Source organism: Diceros bicornis, chromosome 31 (genome assembly GCF_020826845.1).
Source record: "Diceros bicornis minor isolate mBicDic1 chromosome 31, mDicBic1.mat.cur, whole genome shotgun sequence".
Classification (NCBI taxonomy): domain Eukaryota; kingdom Metazoa; phylum Chordata; class Mammalia; order Perissodactyla; family Rhinocerotidae; genus Diceros; species Diceros bicornis.
Genome location: NC_080770.1, coordinates 1,732,153 through 1,753,503, shown reverse-complemented (window position 1 = coordinate 1,753,503; position 21,351 = coordinate 1,732,153). Strand labels below are relative to the sequence as shown.

Genomic DNA, 21,351 nt, shown 5'->3' with positions numbered 1-21,351 from the left:
GTTGATTTGTAGGTTTGTGTTTTCTTTTTAACTACACAAGCAAAACATAGACACATCCAACAAACTGGACACACTCCATTCTAGTTTCTTATCTATTTTCTCACTGTCTATGGGCGTTTTACCACGTCACATCAGCAATTATCCCAAAACGTAATTTGATACGGCACTGTGGCATTCTTTTAGCCACCCTTTGACAGGTAAGTGTATATTTAGCTTTCTAATTTTTCCTTATTATAAACATAGTTGTGCATAAATGTTATCTGACTCTTAAAAATTTATTTTGAAAAACTGTGTAACAGAAAAGACGATGATCTCTCTCTCTTAACACACACATCCCTCCCCCACTCTTCAACGAATGTCATTATTTGGCAATATAGTCATGCGTCACTTAGTGACAGGGAGGCATTCTGGGAAACGTGTCGTGAGGCGATCTTGTCATTGTGCGAACATCATAGAGTGTTCTTACACAAACCCAGATGGTATAGCCCACTACATGTGGAGTGTGTCCAGTTTGTTGGATGTGTCTGTGTTTTGGGTATATACCCACTAGGCTGTATGGTCCTAATCTTATGGGACTTCTGTCGTCTATGCGGTCAGTCACTGAGCAAACGTCACTGTGTGGCACACGACTGGACTTGTTATTTGCTCCAGATTTTTTAAGCAGGAGAAGTAAATCACACAATCCCTTTTGCTCTCCCTCCTGGTGTCACTTCTCATCTCCCTCCCCAGAGGCAACCACGACGCGACACCACAACCCGACCCCACACCCGTATCAGGAGAGTTTTCACCTTCCCTCTGCCCGTCTGTGTACTATCTCTACTGGGCACCTTCCCTGATGTGGCTTTCCCACCGTGCGTCCCTGGGGGTCTGCGAGCCGTGGGCCTCTGCGGCCCTGTCCTACTTAGCGGAGCAGGCAGGCTGCCCAAGACGGCTCACAGTCCCCACTACTACACTTTCCTTCTCCAGTAGAGGCCCAAGGCTTAGATGAAAGTCGAGACTTCCCAGGATTCCCTGCTGCACTGAGGTGTCATGTGGGTGAGTGTGACCACTGCAGTGGGCAGAAGTGGAAATGTCCCCAAAGGGAACACATGCCCCTCTCCATCCCTTTGTATTTGCTGTTGGACTCTACTCCTCTCGTCCCTGGAACTTAAACTGATTCTAAAGTCTGTCTGGAAGAAAAAAGGTCCAAGAACAAGTGATATTTAAAAAGAACCCTCCAGGTGGGGTCAGATAGCAAGATTCATTACGTGGCAGTGTAGGCCCTCGCTGCCTGCGGAGTGTCCTGCTCGGCGTGGCCACTGGAGCTGGGCCCCTCTGCTCTCCCTCCTGGGGCCGCCCTGCTCATGCTTCGCCCGATTCCTCCTGCATCCGAGTTCCAAATGCAGTGCAAGGCGTTCAGTTTCCTCTGACTTTTTAAAACTCTCTACAACACCTATAGTTTTGTTCGGTTCTGTCCTAATGTACTTTTGGATCTTCTATTTTGCCGAATCAGTCTTGCCAGAAGTTTTTTGTTACTAGTCTTTGTGAAGAACCAGCTGCTGACTTTCTACCTTATTTCCATTTCACTCATCTCTGCTTTTCTTTATTCCTTCCTTTCAGTTTACTGTTGGTCCTTCTCTAGCTTTTCGACTGACCGCTTACCTCACTTATTTTCAAACGTTGTTTTTTAATAACCACATTTAAAAACAAATTTCCTTTAATAGGCACGTTAGCTGCAGTCTCCACATTTGGCTATGTGGCACTCCTCCTGCTGTTCAGTTTTAAACATTCTGTCATTTCCACCATGGTTTTTTTTTCCTATAAGTTACTCAGGAGTACGACTTTAAACAGGCTTGTCCATTTTGAATGTCCCTTTAGCGTTGACATCCAATTCCCTGCACTGCGGTCAGAGACCTCGATCTCCGCGAGACGGGATTCTTTGGGATTTGCAGAGACTTCTTTCTGCAGCCTGGTGTGTGGTCCTGCGTGTGCTTAAAGGAGTGGATGTTCCTTAACTCCTGGGTGTGAAGTTCTGACCCGTAGACCAGGGCCATTAACTGTGTATTTCAATCCTTTCACACCCTTGTTAATCTTGGCCTGCCTGATTTCTGGGAAGTGCATTTAACTTCCCCTTCCAGATATGGCCGTGTCTACTTCCTAGTCTTCAGGGTGTAGAGGTTGTGCTGTCTGGTCCACACAAGTCCATGACAGGTCCTCTTGGGAGACGGGCTGCTTTTTAGCATCATGAAGTCACCTCCTCTACGCTGATGAACCTTTAGCCTTAAATGCCTTTAGGTTTGATATTAACACTGTTAAACTAACTTAGTCCATTTTTTCTCTGTGTTCCTGTGCTGTCTTATTTTGTTTTAGGTTCTGATATTTCTTTAGAATAGAGCCCTAAAGGTGAAATTACTGGATCAAAAGTATGAATATTTTTATGGCCAAACTGCCTTCCAGAAACAGTGGCGGGTAAATACAGCGCATGTCCCGCTGGGTGAGAGCAATCCCTGCACCGTGGGATTGCTGGTTTTGCGTTTCATCCACAGACTCACTTAGGGAGTAAGAGTGGAGAAAACACTGATGAAAGACAAATACATTCGGCCTCGTCCAGAAAACGCCTCATGTCTATGTTTAAAATATTGGGGTCAAGATGGGCATGGGGGCTGTCATCGTGTATGTGCCACTCGCTGTGATGAGGCAACAGCCATTGTGAGTCGCTGCCCGGGCCCTTCACAGCACCACAGCCCTGCTCACACGAGTCTGGACGTCCAGAGAGGCCCCGAGCTTGGGACGCTTGTCTCGAGTTCCCCTCTGCTTCTCCTGGGGCACCTTTTAACATGACCACTCAGAGTTGAGCCCGAGAACAGTGAGTGACCTTTGCCCCCACCACCTTTTGGTAATAGGGGCCTGCCACCCCGCTCTCCACCTCCTGCTGGCTCTGCACCTGGGACAGAGGACCCTTCCCCCGCTCACTGCCCCCTTGCTTCTGGGATCTGTAGATAATAAACCCCTTTGTGTGAATGTACTGAAACTGTGCCTTCAGTCAAAACGACCCTGGGGTTTTCACCTCCCCAGAGTGGGGGCTCGGAGGGAGCCGAGGGAGCTACCTGCTGACCTCGTGTGGGTGGGTCGTGCCCCCGCATTCAGCAGGTCATCATCTGCATATTCTTAACACACTAGCTCTGGGTTTTCCAACACGCTCGCACACGCAGCGTCCCACAACCCACCCCTGACCCGCAGGCGCTCTGGGTGTCGATAAACTGGCAAACGCCAGCCCAGAGGATCGAGGCCCTGAGGTGTGCTGTACTTTTCAACATAGACGGCATTGTATCTGCTCTCTTCTTTGTTTCTTAAACAATAGTTCATGGGCTCTGTGTAGAAGACTCCCCAAATCCCATCAGGTGAAAATGCACGGTTCCTGGTGCATCAAGGGGCCCGTGACAGCAGGTGTGAGGCCACGGCCTCACCTCCCTCACCCCTTCTCCCATGGTTGTTTACCTTCCCCTTCCTGCAGGGCTCTCTGATCCCCAACAGCCTCGGGCACCAGCTTCCCATAGGAGTGTCTCTCACTAGAAGCAAACTTCACGGTATCAAAGTAGACGGACCCATTTGAAGCATAGCTGGAAAACACAAAAGAAATTGGGGGAAATTGTTACAGATCCAAAGACAGTCCAGAGCCGCCGCACAGTGTGACAACCTGGAAATCCAAAGGGTCACAGGCTGTGGGCTGCACACAGCTCTGCTCCTGCAGCTCTGTAAGGCAGCTACTCAAAACAACAGCCACTGTATGGGCTAAGCGGGGACATGACAGGGACACTTCACACCGCAGAGGCAAACTCCTCACTCCGGGGTCAGTGTGTCACTCTGCACAGACCCTCTGCCTTGCATCCAGTGACCGTGTAGCTCCCGTCGTGCCCCTTGCCTCGGTGATAATACAACCCATGTGACATGCCCCCACCTCTCTGTCTACTTTCTACCCACCTGCATGGCCCAGCCATGGCTCTCTGCCTCCCAGAAGCACTCCAGATTATCCCAGCCTGGCACACGATGTCGTGTTGCCCTGTAGTGGTCGTGTTACGTGGGGGAGAAAGAGGAGGCACTATCACTGCTGGAGAACCTGCGCTGCTCCGGGCACTATGCTGGCAGCTTCACACTCCTCACCTGGTTCAGTGCACGCAGCTTCCGCCGGCCTCCTCTCCCCAGCGAGGTGGGAAGCAGCTCTCTCGGAGAAGAGGCACAGCAGACAGGAGCGAGCACTGCAGACAGATACCTGTTCCTGTATGCACTTCCATTTTGCTGGCTATTTCTGAAAATGCTAACTTCAGAGACTTGAAAGTGTTTCATGCAGTCAGATGACGCTAGAACGGTAAATCGGGGCAGGGGCAGCCCCTATGACCAAGGGCAGGAGTGGTGCATGGTGGAATCACAGCCAGGCGATAGGACACAGGATGTGACACAAGGATGAGCACTCTCAAAGTGCCCGCACCGTGGGGCTGATCCCTCTGAAGACCTGGCAGTGTCCACGCTTACCAGCATGCCGCCTCGGGGCCCCTGTGACTGAAGGTCTTAACTGTGAGCTTCCTGGTAGAGGGGCCGGTCAGCCCCTGGTCTGGGCAGGGCCCTGAGCTGTAGAGCTGAAGGGGTTTCGAGGGCAGACTGGGTGCAGTCAACACTACCCTGCTCTTCCTGCCTGCCTTGAACCAAGATGTGCTTTCTGTACAGCTAAATACCTGTTCGAATGGCAGCCAATACCAAGGAAAATCCAGAGGGTTCTCTCACAAAGCCACCCTGAAGCTAAGAATGAAGTGGCACAGAGGAAGGAGGCCTGCTGTGAGGGTGACCGTGAACAAGGCTGCTGATACGGCGAGGTCATGGGCTCAGCTGTGTCCCCCAGAATTCGTATGTTGCAGTCCTAACCCCCAATACCTCATAAGGTGAATGAATTTGGAAATAGGGTCTTTACAGAGGGAATCAAGTTAAAATGAGGCTGTCTGGGCCAGCCCAGTGGCTTAGTGGTTAAGTGCGCGCGCTCCGCTACTGGCGGCCCGGGTTCGGATCCCAGGCGAGCGCCGACGCACCACTTCTCTGGCCATGCTGAGGCCGCGTCCCACATACAGCAACTAGAAGGATGTGCAACTATGACATGCAACTATCTACTGGGGCTTTGGGGGGAAAAAAAAAAAAGGAGGAGGATTGGCAATAGATGTTAGCTCAGAGCCGGTCTTCCTTAGCAAAAGGAGGAAGATGAGCATGGATGTTAGCTCAGGGCTGATCTTCCTCACAAAAAAAAAAAAAAAATGAGGCCGTCAGCGTGGGCCCTAATCCAGTATGACTGGTGTCCTTATTAGAAGAGGAGATCAGGACTTAAAAGCAGACACGTGTGCACAGAGTGACAAACGCTGAAGAGGCAGCGGAGGGCAGCTGGCTGCAAGCCAAGGAGAGGGCCCTGGAATGGACTCGCCCTCAGGGCCCCAGAGGAACCAGCTCTGCCAACACCTGGATCTTGGACTTCTGGCCTTTGGAGCTGTGAGCAAATACGTTTGCCCTGTTTAAGCGGCCTGGTCCGTGTGCTCTGTGATGGCAGCCCCAGGGCATTAACGCCCTGCGCAGTGCCACAACCACAAGCTTTCCTGCTGCGGGATCCTGACTCAGAGACGGAGAGCTGCTCTCCTTGGAAAACCTTCCCCGGGAAGTTGTGAAGCCCCGAGGACGGCCTTGAGCTTACCCGTAACCGTTGTCCACAATCTTCTGGACAAACTTCACGATCTCCGGCACATACTCGCTAACCCGGGTTAAGACGTCTGGAGGGAGAACCTGTGGATGACAAGAGAAGGTCCTGGGTTCTTCCCTTGTCCAGGAAACCAGGAGGTCCAAATGTAAGCCAGGAAGCCCCTCGCAGCCCTCAGCCTCATTGTAAACCTGATTTAGCTTGCCAAATAGAGATGGTCTGGGTCACAGAGGACTTTGGGTAACCACAGCCTTTGACCCGAGAGAGCAAGGACAAGACAATCGGCAACACTTACGTTCAGGGCTTCCATGTCTTTGTGGAATTCCTCTTCCCAGAACTTGGGCAGTTTGGAGAAAATAGAATTGTCAGTCACTTCACTGCCACGTGTGGAATCCAGCCAGTCAGAAAGCAAATCCTTTGCTTCTTCCAACAATACCTAAAGAAAAAGAAACAGAACATCCACACACGTGTACAAGGTTTATAGGGCCATATCCAGTGCAGTCGATCTGTCAATCAAGGCCTTGAATTCAAGGACACACTGTGCACAGCCCTGGTCCGTGAAGAGTTAGCATCTCCCAGGAAACTGCAACGCTCACACAAGGGTTCGGCACTGAGACAGATACCAGGCTCCGTACATGGTAGGTTCAGAGACACGGCGTGCTCAGGAGCTCTGACTGCTGCGGTCGGAGGGTCAGTATGGGCTTAGGGAGGACGAGCAATGTAGCTGGGCTGCCATGGGGCAGGGCAGGAGTGCACGCGGTGTGGTCATCCACTGCTTGGGAAAGACTAAGGTGTTCGTGGGGTCCCTGACGCCATGCTGTATACAGGTAACACACAAGCAGACTGTCACCAACAGCAGTGAATGAATGAATGCAGCAGAGGTTGCTTGGCCACTGTCCCCTGCCAAATCCTGTGCTGGGCCCAGGGATTGCTGCATTGACAGAGTAGACAGGTCCCTGCTCTTGTTCTTCAGTGGGAAGACAAACATGTATTGTTTATCCATTCTTTTTTTTAAATCATGATAATATGTGAGGCAACAACCAAAAGAGATACAAGGAGAAATAGATGAATCCACTATCATAGTTGGAGACTTCAACACCCCTCTATCAGAAATGGACAGATCCAGCAGGCAGAAAATCAATAAGGAAACAGTTGAACTCAAAAAACACCATCAATCAACTGAATATAATTGACATCTATGGACTACTTCATCCAACAACGGGCAGAATACACATTCCTCTCAAGCTCACATGGAATATTCACCAAGACAGACCACAAGCTGGGCTATAAAATACACCTGAACAAATTTAAAAGAAGAGAAATCATACAGTGTCTGTTATCAGACCACAAATGGAATTAAACTAGAAAACAATAACAGAAAGATAACTGGAAAATCCCAAAATACATCGAGATTAAACAACACACTTCTAAATAACACATGGGTCAAAGAAGAGATCTCAAGAAAAATTTAAAAATATTTTAAACTAAATGAAAATGAAAACACAATTTATAAAAATTGTGGGATGCAGCAAAAGCAGTGTTTACAGGAAATTTATAGGATTGAATGTGTTAGAAAAAAAAAGATCTAAAATCAATTATCTAAGCTTCCACCTTAGGAAAATCGAAAAAAAAAAAAAACACAAATAAATCCAAAGTAAGCAGAAGAAAAAAAATAATAAAAATTAAAGTAGAAAACACAAATCAGGGGCTGGACCCATGGTGTAGTGGTTAAGTGCGCACTCTCTGCTGCTGGCAGCCCGGGTTTGGATCCGGGGTGCGCACCGAGGCACCACTTGTCAGGCCATGCTATGGCAGCGTCCCACATAAAGTGGAGGAAGATGGGCACAGATGTTAGCTCAGGGCCAGTCTTCCTCAGCAAAAAGAGGAGGATTGGCATGGATGTTAGCTCAGGGCTGATCTTCCTCACACACAAAAAAAGAAAACACAAATCAATAGAGAAAATCAACAAAACCAAAAGTTGGTTCTTCAAAAAGATCAGTAAAATTGAAAAAAAGAAAGAGTACACAAATCCTAATATCAGAAATGAAAGAGGAACATCACTACAGATTCCATGGAAATTAAAAGGATAATAAAGGAATACTATAAACAACTCTATGCCCCAAAATTTGATAACCTAGATTAATGGACCAATTCTCTGAAAGATATAAGCTGCCAAAATTCACACAAAGTAATACAGATGATCTGAATAAGCCTGTATCCATTAAAGAGATTGAATCAGTAATTAATAACTTTCCAAGATAGAAAGCACCAGGCCCAGATGGGTTCACTGTTGAATTCTACAAAACATTTAAGGAAGAAATTATATCAATCTCTTTCAGAGGACAGAAGAAGAGAAAGTACTTCCTAACTCACGCTATAAGGACAGCATTATCCTAATACCAAAACCAGACAAAGACATTACAAGAAAAGGAAACCACAGACCAATGTCTCTCATGAACACAGATACAAAAATCCTTAACAAATATTAGCAAGTTGAATTCACAAAAGTATAAAAAGAATTACAGGGCCGGCCCCGTGGCTTAGCGGTTAAGTGCGCGCGCTCCGCTGCTGGCAGCCCGGGTTTGGATCCCGGGCGCGCAGCGACGTACCGCTTCTCCGGCTGTGCTGGGGCCGCGTCCCACATACAGCAGCTGAAAGGATGTGCAACTATGACATACAACTATCTACTGGGGCTTTGGGGGGAAAATACATAAATAAAATTAAATATTAAAAAAAAAAAAAGAATTATATACCATGACAAAGTGGGATTTATCACAGGTATGCACATTATAAAATCAATTAATGTAAATCTTCACATCAACAGACTAAAAAAGAAAAATACCATGATCATATTAATGGATGCAGGAAAAGCATCTGACAAAATCCAACACCCATTCATGATAAAAACTCTCAGAAAACTAGGAATAGAGGGGAACTTCCTCAACTTGATAAAGAACATCTACAAAAAACCTACAGCTACCATCACACTTCACAGTGAGAAACCAGAAGTTTTCCCACTAAGATCAAGTACAATGCACAAATGTCCCCTCTCACCACCCCTTTTCAACATCATACTGGAAGCTAACGTAACAAGGCAAAAAAAGGAAATAAAAAGTATACTGACTGGGAAGGAAGACATAAAACTATATGCTACCAAATAACAAGTGGAATTTGAAATTAAAAACACAATATCATTTACATTAGCACCCCTGCAAAATGAAATACTTAGGTATAAATCTAACAAAATATGTACAAGATCTATATGAGGAAAACTACAAAACTCTGATGAAAGAAATCAAAGAAGAACTAAGTCAACGGAAAGATATTCTATGATCATGGATAGGAAGACTCAATATTGTCAGGATGTCAGTTCTTCCCAACTTGATCTATAGATCCAATGCAATCCCAATGAAAATCCCAGCAAGTTATTTTGTGGATATCGACAAACTGATTCTAAAGTTTACATGGAGAGGCAAAAGACCCAGAATAGCCAACACAATAGTGAAGAAGAACAAAGTTGGAGGACTGATGCTACCTGACTTCGAGACTTACTATAAAGCTACAGTAATCAAGACAGTACGGCACTGGCAAAAGAAAGGACAAATAGATCCAAGGAACAGAATGCAGAGCCCAGAAACAGACCCACATAAATACAGCCCACTGATCTTGACAAAGGAGCAAAGGCAAGACAACAGAGAAAAGATGGTCTTTTCAACAAATGGTGCTGAAACAAGTGGACATCCACGTGCAAAATATGAACCTAGACATAGACCCTACACTCTTCACAAAAAGTGACTCAACATGGATCAGAGACCTAAATGTAAAATACAAAACTCCTAGAAGGTAACGTAGGAGAAAATCTAGATGACCTTGGGTTTGGCAAGGATTTCGTAGAAACAAATACCAAAGGCATGATCTATGGAAGAAAAAATTGATAAGCTGGACTTCATCAAAATTAAAAATTTCTGGGGCCGGCCCCGTGGCTTAGTGGTTAAGTGCGTGCATTCCGCTACTGGTGGCCTGGGTTCAGATCCCGGGTGCGCACCGACGCACCGCTTGTCCGGCCATGCTGAGGTAGCGTCCCACATACAGCAACTAGAAGAATGTGCAACTATGACATACAACTATCTACTGGGGCTTTGGGGAAAAAAAGGAGGAGGATTGGCAATAGATGTTAGCTCAGAGCTGGTCTTCCTCAGCAAGAAGAGGAGGATTAGCATGGATGTTAGCTCAGGGCTGATCTTCCTCACACACAAAAAAAAATTAAAAATTTCTGCTCTAGGAAAGACACTGTCAAGAGAATGAAAAGACAATGAAAGACTGGGAGAAAATATGTGCAAAAGACATATCTGATAAAGGACTGTTATCTAAAATATACAAAGAACTCTTAAAACCTGACAATAACAAAACCAACAACCTGATTAAAAAATGGGCCAGAAACATTAACAGACACCTCACCAAAGAATATATACAGACGGCAAATAAGCATCCAGAGATGCTCCACATCCTATGTTATCAGGGAATTGCACATTAAAACATCAACGAGATATGCACCCATGAGAACGGCCAAAACCCAGGAACGCTGACAACACCAAACGCCGGTAAGGATGCGGAGCCAAAGGAACGCTCATTCGCTGCTGCTGGGAATGCAAAATGCTGCAGCCACTTTGGAAGACAGTTTGGCAGTTTCTCATAAAACTAAACATACTCTCACCATACGATCCAGCAGTTACACTCCTAATTTATGGGGATACTAATTTACCTAAAAGAGTTGAAAACTTATGTCCACACAAAAACCTGCACACAGATGTTTACAGCAGCTTTATTCATAATTGCCAAAACCTGGAAGCAACCAAGATGCCCTTCAGTAGGTGAAAGGATAAATAAACTGTGGTACGTCCAGATAACGGAATATTATTTAGCATTAAAAAGAAAGGAGCTGGGCCGGCCCCGTGGCTTAGCAGTTAAGTGCGCGCGCTCCGCTGCTGGCGGCCCGGGTTCGGATCCCGGGCGCGCACCGACGCACCGCTTCTCCGGCCATGCTGAGGCCGCGTCCCACATACAGCAACTAGAAGCATGTGCAACTGTGACATACAACTATCTGCTGGGGCTTTGGGGGAAAAATAAATAAATAAAATTTAAAAAAAAAAAAAAAGAAAGGAGCTATCAAGTCAACAAAAGGACACAGAGGGAAGGAAAATGCATATTAAGTGAAAAAAGCCAACCTGAACAGGCTACATAGCTACATAGTATATGATTCCAACTCTGTGACCTTCTGGAAAAGACAAAACTATGGAGACAGTAAAAAGATCAGTGGTGTCAGGGGTTAGTGGAGAGGGAGGGATGAAAAGGTTGAGCACAGGGCCGGTCCCGTGGCTTAGCGGTTAAGTGCGCGCGCTCCGCTGCTGGCGGCCCGGGTTCGGATCCCGGGCACGCACCGACACACCGCTTCTCTGGCCATGCTGAGGCCGGATCCCACATACAGCAACTAGAAGGATGTGCAGCTATGACATACAACTATCTACTGGGGCTTTGGGGGAAAAAATAAAAATAAATAAAAAAAAAATAGAAAAGGTAGAGCACAGGACTTTCAGGGCGATGAAACTACTTTGTATGAGACTATAATGGTAGATATGTATCATTATACATTTGTCCAAATCTACAGAATGTACCACACCAAGACAGCACCCTCATGTAAACTAAGGACTCTGGGTGATGATGATGTGCCAACATAGGTTCATCAATTATAACAAACATGCCACTCTGGTGGGGGATGTAGATAGTGGGGGAGGCTATGAGTGTGGGGGCCCAGGGAGTATATGGGAAATCTCTGTACCTTCCTCTCAATTCTGCTGTGAACCTGAAACTGCTCTAAAAAACTGCTCTTTAAAAAAACTGATGAAACAGAAAGACAGAATAGAGAGGATCAACACAGCCAAAGTTGGATCTGAAATAATTCTCAGACATAATACTTAAAATCCCAACAGTGGGGGCCGGCCCCGTGGCGCAAGCGGTTAAGTGCGTGCGCTCCACTGCGGCGGCCTGGGGTTCACCGGTTCGGATCCCATGCGCGCTGCTTGGCAAGCCATGCTGTGGCGGCGTCCCATATAAAGTGGAGGAAGATGGGCACAGATGTTAGGCCAGGGCCAGTCTTCCTCAGCAAAAAAAAAAAAAAAAAAAGAGGAGGATTGGCAGATGTTAGCACAGGGCTGATCTCCTCACACACACACACACACACACACACACAAAAATAAAATAATAATAATAAAAATAAAATAAAATCCCAACAGTGTCTTGCATGAGACTCAACAAGCTGAGGAGAATTCAAAACACACCTGAAGAACAAAAACAAGATAAAGCCTCTTACCTTACCAGACATCAGTGACAGACATCGAGACACCCATGCAGGTGAATCATCTGACCACCGGAACAGAACTGAGACCCGCACACAGAAACCCGACATGTAACAGAGCAGGCACTGCAGACTCTTGGGAAAGGAGGGCTTTCCATATATGGGGGCTTAGGGGGGACTGGATTCCTACTCACACCACTTACAAAAACTAATTCTAGGGAATCGAAGACTTCAATGTGAACTGTACAAGTTTAAAATCTTTACAAAAAAATATTGGAGAATATCTTTATGTTTCAGGGTAGGGAAGATTTCTTAAGACACAAAAATGCTATGTATAAAAAAAACTCTGATAAATTTGATTATATTAAAATAAAGACCCTCTGTTATTAAAAGAAAGTGAAAAGAAAAGCCATAAATTGGGAGAAAGTGTTTGTAACACATTTAAATGACAAAGGATTAGGGTCGAGAGACTGGTTTATCTCTTTCTTACAAACCAGTAAGAAAGAGACAAATAGCCCAAGGAAAAATGGAGAGGACCGGTGCACAGAACAGGCAAGTACACATGTGAAAAGATACGCAGCCTCAAGAGAGGTTGGAGAAATGCAAATTCACACCCCAGTAATTACCACTTTACAGTTTACATTCCGTTGATAAAAAGGAAAGACTCTGACAATACGAAGTGCTGGTGCTTATGCAAATTAACAGAACACTGGAACTGAGTTAGGAGTTGGACACATCTGCACAGCTGTTTAGGGAACTGTTACTGTACAGCAGGCCCCAGCTGCTGCCCCGAGAAAGGCCTGCTGGCCAGATTGGTCCTTGGCTGTGTCTGGAACTGAACGCCCCTGTGCTGAGAGGCTAGGACACCCTGCCCTGCGGCAGCCGCTCTGTGGGTGTCTGTGCAAAGAGGGTGGCTTACTCAGAACACTAACCTGCTCTCCTTCTGGGATTCAGGAGCTGTGGTTCGTGCCAGGGGGCAGTGCCTACGTGAGAGTGCCCAGTAAAACCCTGGGTGCTGAGGCTCTGATGGCCTCCCTGTGCAGAAACACTTCACATGTGCAGAGGCACTGTTTCTTCCGTTGGGGGGGAGTATACTCTGTCCCCTCATGGGAGGAAGGGCGGCAGCTTCAGAAGGCGGCCTATGGATTCCTCCAGACCCACCCGAGCCTTCTTCCCGGGCTGCATTCCTGTGATAAACCTTACATGTGAAGACAACTCTATGCTGAATCCTATGAATCCTTCCGGAGAATCACAGAACGTGTGGGTGGCGCTGGTGACCCCCAAGAAAGTTACCCAGCCCCTACAGCCCAGCATTTCCACCCCCAGGTATACAGGCTAAAGAAACTCCTGCAAATGTGCACCCAGAGACAAATAGAAAACAACTTACAGCTCATGCAAAGATGCTCAACACCACAGGTCGTTAGGGAAATGCAAACCAAAACCACAATGAGATACCACCTCACACCCGTTAGGATGGCTACTCTCAGTAAAACAAAATAACAAGTGTTGGCGAGGATGTGGAGAAACTAGAATCCTCATGCTGTGTGAAGAACAGTATGGCGGTTCCTCAGAATATTACAACTAGAATTACCATATGATCCAGCAATCCCACTGCTGGGTCTATCCCCAAAAGAAGTGAGAGCAGGGACCCAAACAGATCTTTGTACACCCATGTTCACAGCAGCATTACTCACAACAGCCAAGAGGTGGAAACAACCCAAGTGTCCATCGATGGAGGAACAGATACACAAAATATGGTATATGTGTACAACGGAATATTATTCAGCCTTAGAAAGGAAGGAATTCTGACACCTGCTACAACATGGATGAACCTTGAGGCCATTACGCCGAGTGAAGTAAGACAGTCGGAAAAGGACAGACACTGTGTAATTCCAGTTACATGAGGTCCCTAGAGAAGTCAAATTCATAGAGTCAGACAATAGGATGGTGGGTGCCAGGGGTTGGGGAGTTAGTGTTTAATGGGGACAGAGCTTCATTTTGGGAAGGTGAAAAAATTTCTGGAGACAGGTGGAGGTGATGGTTGCACAACAAGGTGAATGTGCTTCATGCCACTGAACTGTGCACTTAAAAATGGTTAAGATGCTAAATCTTATGTTACACATACTTTACCACAATTTTTAAAAAAAGATATTAGTGGAACAATTGGGAAAAAAATTCATGGCAGCATTGTTGGGTACAAGGGAACATCTCCACCGTCCTGGAAGAAGGGATGAGGCATCCACTGAACTAAGGACAGCCCCATCTCAGAAGCACACCCCAAGTGAAAGGGCTGGTCCCCAAGGCTAGGAAGACCTGACTGCTTTTGATAAAGCTCAGAACAAGCACTCCCAAGCAATCCCTCACGTGAGGCCACAGAGGAGGCAAACTGAAGTGGGCAGGCTCCTGTGTGCGCAGTTCCTTACACCGCTTCAGGACTTACAGCCTCCTCGCTGCCTCTCGTCTGCAGGTTTCTCGTCTCCGTTGACTTTTGAAGAGGGTGACCAGCAGGGGGCACTGGCGTAAAGGAGGCCACCTTGCCCATCCCGGGGTGCAGGCTGCAGCCCAGGCGAGGCCAGGCTGCGCAGCCGTCCCGTGTGGCAGCTCAGGCAGGAGAAGCCTGGAAGGAGAGGCCCAGGCACCCTTTGCACCCGGTGCCCTCGAGTCTGTCTGAAGGAAGGCCTTTCACGGAGGCAGAAGAGTGGCCAAAGGGAAGGCCTCGAGTTCAGGAGGGTACCCCGGGGCCCACAGCTCATTTCAACTTCAATCTCTCGCTCCTTTCTCTCCAGGAGCTGCCATTAAGAACTAGCGGGGGAGGGGCCGGCCTGGTGGCGCAAGCGGTTAAGTGTGAGCACTCCGCTGTGGCAGCCCGGGGTTCGCTGGTTCGGATCCTGGGCGCGCACCAATGCTTGTCAGGCCACGCTGTGGCGGCGTCCCACATAAAGTGGAGGAAGATGGGCATGGATGTTAGCCCAGGGTCAGTCTTCCTCAGCAAAAAGAGGAAGACTGGCAGATGTTAGCTCAAGGCCCATCTTCCTCACAAAAAAAGAAAAAAAAAAAAAAAGAACTACCAGGGGAGCCCACTGGGTGACCTTGGAATAATGTCCAGAGAGGGCTGCTCCCCCACACACGCCAAGTGTGCCCCTATTTATCCGAGGGAAGTGGGGGGTGGAGGGCAGGGGTCCTGACCCGGCTACCGTCAGGCCTCAGCACCGTCATGGCCGGGCGCAGGGTGTGGTAATCTGAGACAGATTCAACCCCGTGTGCAGGCAGCCTCAGCAACACGGAGGGCTGGCCAGACTCATTTCAGATCTCACCTCCACACGGCTGTCCAGCTCCTCTCCAGCAAGGTCGCACTGCACGGCCCTCTCCAGCGGTTCTGCGGCAAGCGTCACCGTGTGCTGAATGCGTTCGAGCATCTGCTTTTTGTCGGGATCCGTGGTCTCGTTTAATTTTACTGAAAACGGCTACAACCACAAGGAGGTGTCAATCCTATTAGACACCGCCCAGCAAACCCTGCCTTCAAAGGGGACTCAACGCAGAAAAGACCAGCTCTTCCCACTGCGTGCGGCCACAGAGAAGTGTGTGTCTTGGAGAGTGTCATCCTAGCTCTCCCAAGCGGGAGGGCGGTAGCAAAGAGAGTGCCACCCCTGAGCCAGGCAGTCCTGGCGCTGTGGCCTCCTCACAGGACGCTAGGCAGGGCACATGACCTCTGTTTCTCTGGTGTAAAGTGGGTGTGAGAGCAGCACCCCTGAGGCTGCGCTGGGGACTACATGAGATGTCATCTAGGGACTTTGAGAGGCGCCGCCAGCCACTGCCATCATGAAGGCACCACAGCCTAGTGGGCCCCCCCTTGTTGGCCTAAAAGATTGCTAAGCTTTAATTTTATTCCTATTTTTTTCTTTCAGAGACAAAACGCTATAAGCACACCAGTAATTATTACTGTAATTGCTAAAGATGGTAATTATTGAAAAGAATAAAATGACTTATTCTAATCTGACTACATAATACAATAATTTGTAATACTGTTTCTTCAAAATTAAAATATTAAATTGGAAAGAACTAATTTCTCCAAATAATTCTGAAAATTTCCACTATTACCAATTTAAGAAGCTTGGCACAGCTTCTCCATCTCAGTCAAAAGTATTTGACTTGGTTGTGACCTCATGTGGAAGAATCGATAGCAATGTTAGAAGCATTTTACAGGTAAGTGTAGATCAGCGGCATGGTGACAAATCCTGACATCTTCCCATTAGTGGCAGGAAGAGTCCCCTGATCCACACCCCCGTCCATGCGTGTCTTTCCTGGCGACTTTTCCCAGGGGCCGGGGGACCACGTCAATCAAGACTTTGGTGACCCCTGATGGAACTGGCTTTAGTGCCGTACACTCTGTGAGGCCTACCGAGGACAGCCACTACTCTAGGGACAGTGACAAGCAACGGCCGAGGGCCGAGACCAGGAGTCAAGGAGAAGACAGCGAGGGGCCCACCTTTAGGGCGGTGTGAACGTCCTCCAGGAGCTGTGCTGCCCGTGGCTTCTGCTCCCGATACTGCTCAAACAGGTAGTTCTGCCGGGCCCTCTTGATGATCTGGGAAGAGCAAAGGGAAAACGTGGGGTTACGGGCAGAGCCCGCCCTCATATCTGTGACTGAGGGGCAACCGTGGGCCCCAGCCGTGGGTGCCATTGATGAGCACGAACACCACCCTCCATCTCCCAACTACCCAGCAGGGCCCGAGGGCCACACCTTCCGGTGAAGACTATTCTACCTCGACCTTTCTGATGTGGAAGAAACACGCCGGTCCCCAGTTTCCTATGCAGTGCCACACACAAAACTACATGCTCCCACAGATCCTCCTTCCGCGAAGCCCCACGGGGTATTAACATTTAATCAACCTGGTCCCAGAACATGCAGGTTTCCAATAGCATCTAAACATCTGAAAATATGATAACATCGTTTGCATAAACTGTCATACTAATTCATTGAGGGGTTTCCATATAATATTTATTAGGTCAAGCCCTGAGCTAGTTCAAGCCTACCTTATTTTATCTACTTATTCAAAAGTCATGCCTTCCTTTGTATCATCCATTGTTTGTTTTTTTTTTTCCGCTGAGGAAGATTAGCCCTGAGCTAATATTTGCACCAATCTTCCTCTACTTTATATGTGGGTCACTGCCACAGCATGGCTGACGAGCAGTGTAGGTCTGCGCCCAGGATCCAAACCTGCAAACCCGGGCCACTGAAGCAGAGCACGCCAAACTTAACCACTAGGCCATGGGGCCAGCCCCTCATCCCTTGTTTTTAAAATTTAATCTTGAAAACTCCCCTTACCTTATCATCAATGTCTGTGATGTTCATGCAGTAAAAGACGTCAAACTTGAAGTAATCCCTCAACACTCTTCTCAAGATATCGAAGGAGATATAGGACCTAGAGCAATGAAAAGACACACCTTTCCAAAGGGTGCACTGTGCCCATCATCTTGGCACTGCAATTAACACACGAACAAGGAAAAGGATTCTGTGGCATTTCCCCCACAGCCAGCTGCTCTTAATACATGACACCCTGAGACCACCATGGGGTCACCACCCACTCGGCCTCAGGTCGAAGTGTCTGGGAAACATCCCACTGGATGCAGGATGAGGAAAACTTTAAGGCACACAGAAAAAAGTGTGCGGGTACAGCCCTGGATATCAACAACAGGGCTGCGAGGCGCTGTGTTTCTCGGCTGTCAGTATACTCTTATTTTCCTACAGTGAATATGGATTCTTATGAAATGAAAATTTCTATCTTGAAATTAAGAGAAAAAAGTTCAGGGTTGATTTTCCCATGAGGGCTCAGGAGCTGAGATGCTCCCTGCGGGGCCCCGCCCGTGTGCACCCCCCGCCGCGGGCCCTACCTGGCGTGCCCCATGTGAGATGCGTCGTAGACGGTCGGCCCACAGCAATACCATGTCACCTTTTTCCCATTTTGAGGTATAAACACGTCCTTTGTTAGAAATGAAGGCATGACAGTTACGAGAAATGCAAGAGGCGCTGCGCAGGACCACCCCAACCAGCCACGAAGAGCCCACTGAGGTTTGCTGGTTTATATAAAATTCAGCAAAGATTGCTGTTTAACTAAAAGAAGTCACAAAGTCTGGGGGAGGGGGAGCCCAATTAGACTCTCGATGCCAGGTTCCCGCGGACGAGGAAGCCCTCTTCCTCCCTGGGCTTCCGCTCCTCAGAGGAGGCTGGTGGTGGAAGAGACGCACGCGGTTGCTTTTGTCGGAATGCTGCTTAGTTACCAACAGCAGCAGCAGCTAACGTTGATGGAGCACCTAAGCCCTGGGCTGAGCACTTAGGCTGACCCACACTTGCTCCTAGAAACAATCAGAGGAGGTAGGTGCTGCTGTTTTCCTTTCATAGATGAAGACACGGGTTTTGAGCAGCTGACCAGGGTCCACGCCCCAGAAGGAGCCTGGCGCAGAGGCCAGGACCGCTCAATCAAAGTGCCGTGCGCAGCTGCTCCCCACACCGCCCGCTGAATGGTCCAACAGTGTCGGACCAATTCAGGGGCTGCTGTCTTCAACCAGGTTCATGACGGAGACCCTGTCTCCCTGTCTGCTAAGTGTGCCTGCTGAGGGACATCCAATCAGCCCACGGCTGGAGCCCTGCTGGAAATCTCTGGAGCCACTGGCCGTGCTGAGCAGAACAAACCAAGCAAACCCCATTCAAAACCTGCTCGAAACCTGCTCAGCTCCCAGCAACACTGAACAGGTCCGCCGTGCTGCCAGTTCTGCTTGGCTTGCACTGTGACATCTGCTGCCACCACGTGTCCTCTCTGAAAGTATGCCAACACTTGGCTCGGCTCTGAATGACCATGAGCATTTACCCTTGGGCAGGGCTCAAGAGCCTACTCAGGGTGCTCCCCGCCTACACGCCAATGGGCAGGTTTCCCTGTGAGGCGTGACATGAGTGTGTCCAGTGTCAGACAACAGCTCTGCCTTGGGCCACACAGAGAACACGTGGTGAGTAGCTGAGGGATCTCAGACCTGGAGTGATGGCACACCAGGGCCCGCCAGGGCCCGCCAGGATGAACAGACAAGAGTGTTGTGTTTTAGAGCGTACGTGGGGCTCTGACAGAGCCGTCTTGGCCCCGCCCCCGTGATCCCTCCTTACCTTATTCCGGGTGAGGCTGTTGTAAAGGCGCAACTTGCACGGCTCGGACCGGGCGGGAGGAGACCACTGAGGCTGCACCCGCCGGCCTTTACCTGCGAGGGCAGAAGAGCAGCTGGGTCACGGGAAACGCAAGTCACACTGCACCTTGGTTTTTACGATGGAAATATTATTTTCAGCGAAACATGAAACAACATTAACGCAAATCTCTGCCAGCATCACCCTTGTCAAATGCAACTGCTTCTCTATTTTGCTTCGTCACACTCTGGCAGCAATGAATCCTACAACAACCCCAAAACGCCAGCACGGCATGACAGCGCCTGCACGAGGTGTCCGTGCCCGCTGCATCCCACTGGTCTTCAGACACGTGCCCTCCTGCTCCCTCTGTGTGCAGAGCGCTGGACACAGCTTGTGGGTCAGAGGGAGGCGCGGGCCCTGCAAACACGCGGCTCACACTGCTGGAGTGTAACGCAGTATATAACTCGGGAAGACAGCCCTCGTGGAGGCCTCGTGGAACACAGGCCACTGCCAGGCCAGGTCAGAAACAGCTGCTGGCTCAGGGCCACAGAAAGTCAGTAAGAACAGCCGCCAGCCCCTTATCTCTGTCAGACGTGGGTAAGAGAGTGGCTGGCTCCCCACTCAGTTCTGGTCCCCCGTGCCCTGCAGCATGCAGGCGGCTCCCTAACACGATCCTGATGCAGACACTCATGTTTGGGCTTCACATGGGTTCTGGACCACCTTTGGAAACAGCCCAGGGTCCTCCCCGCACTGGTCCTCAGGGGCTCATGGAGTCAGACCTCATCCATCACCTTCTTCTTGGCAGCCTCACTCTCCTCCTGCTCTTGCCACTACTACGGTCTCCTCCTTCTCGGCCACCCCCCGTCCTCGAGTCTTAGGGGCTGCCCTGCTGCTCTGCAGGCCCCCAGGCCCACGTTTCCAGCTGAGCAAAGGCAGTCTTTAAACAGTCTGTGCTAACCAAGAAGGTGATTATTCCCACCCCATGGGTGTCTGTGACGTTTCAACCACTCCCGAACCCAGCTGCACCCCAAACCCAGCTGTCCCCCTCCGCTGTGCACAACCGAAGGCACGGCTGCTGCGCCCCGCCCGCCCCAGGACGGGCCCCCGAGGTGGAGGCCTCGGCACTGCCTGCATCCCCAGCTCACCGAGCTGCCCTCTCTGGGTCCATCCCGCCCCCACCGCTGCCTCTGTCTGCAGAGGGATTCTCTTTCATGTGGACGGTCTGCCAACAGGTGAGACCCTGCACAAGCATCCTCGAATCGATGTTGAATGCAGCCAATGGATTGCTACACGCTGCCTCCCACCAGGAGTCACAGAGCAGCCAGTCCTGGGCTCAGCCATTTGCCCACGGTCACGTCAGCCAGACAGAGGATGTGCATGACGGACAGGCGAAGGGGTGAGGAGGAGGAAGCTGCTGTGTGTGCGCTGTGTGTGTGTGCGCGCGCATGCGTGCCCGGTGTGTGTGCCTGCGAGAGCCAGCGGACAAGGAGAGGGGCAGGCAAACGGGGAGAGAGGGAGACAGACAGCGCTAAACAGGAGCACCTTACTTGGGGTGCGTGCCGGCAAACTCACAGGTTCTATTGCCTGGCAAAGCCCAAGTTCTTACTGAAACACCAAATGCTCACTGAGGTCAGGTACAAGTCTTAGAGGTTCATTTTAAACGCAGCAAATGTCCCTGAAGGAAACTCACAGTCCACGGTGCGATGACGTTCAGTCTGCCGCTTTATGACTCCATCAATCCCCTCCCTCACTTAGACACTGTAACTCCATCTGGGACAACAGGGGACGCCGGCCAGAGCTGCCACACACACTGATGTGAACCAGACGACCACCAGCAACCATCCTGTTAAGCAGGAAGGGGTCGGGGTTCACAGGACTGAAGGCCCATCCGAGAAGACTTGAGACAGCTGGTGACAGGACACAGCTGAGGGCGCAGCCCAGAGAGCCTGGCCAGCGGGACACGGTCCAGGACACTGGGCACACTCAGGCTTTCTAGCTCCCCAAAGGGCTGCTACTGCCGCACAGCTGGTGACGGGCTCAAGGAAATTTGGCATATACAAATTCCTATTTTCAAAAGGGGAAAACTGGGAACTACTACACAAGGACCTTTGACTTAATAGGAAA

At 49.2% G+C, this 21,351-nt stretch overlaps 1 protein-coding gene across 3 annotated transcripts in view; it reads right to left on the bottom strand.

Moving 5' to 3' along the window:
- Positions 1–21,351, bottom strand: part of CARS1 (cysteinyl-tRNA synthetase 1) — a 54,667-nt gene that overhangs the window by 21,133 nt on the left and 12,183 nt on the right. For all 3 annotated transcript variants that reach the window (XM_058526131.1, XM_058526133.1, XM_058526132.1), the window contains 8 exons: positions 19,213–19,304; positions 17,952–18,040; positions 17,386–17,482; positions 16,546–16,644; positions 15,374–15,523; positions 6,003–6,143; positions 5,705–5,793; positions 3,478–3,599 (listed from right to left, as the gene is read on the bottom strand). In XM_058526131.1, coding sequence (XP_058382114.1) covers positions 3,478–3,599; positions 5,705–5,793; positions 6,003–6,143; positions 15,374–15,523; positions 16,546–16,644; positions 17,386–17,482; positions 17,952–18,040; positions 19,213–19,304 — 879 coding nt within the window. The remainder of the gene's footprint in view (positions 1–3,477; positions 3,600–5,704; positions 5,794–6,002; positions 6,144–15,373; positions 15,524–16,545; positions 16,645–17,385; positions 17,483–17,951; positions 18,041–19,212; positions 19,305–21,351) is intronic.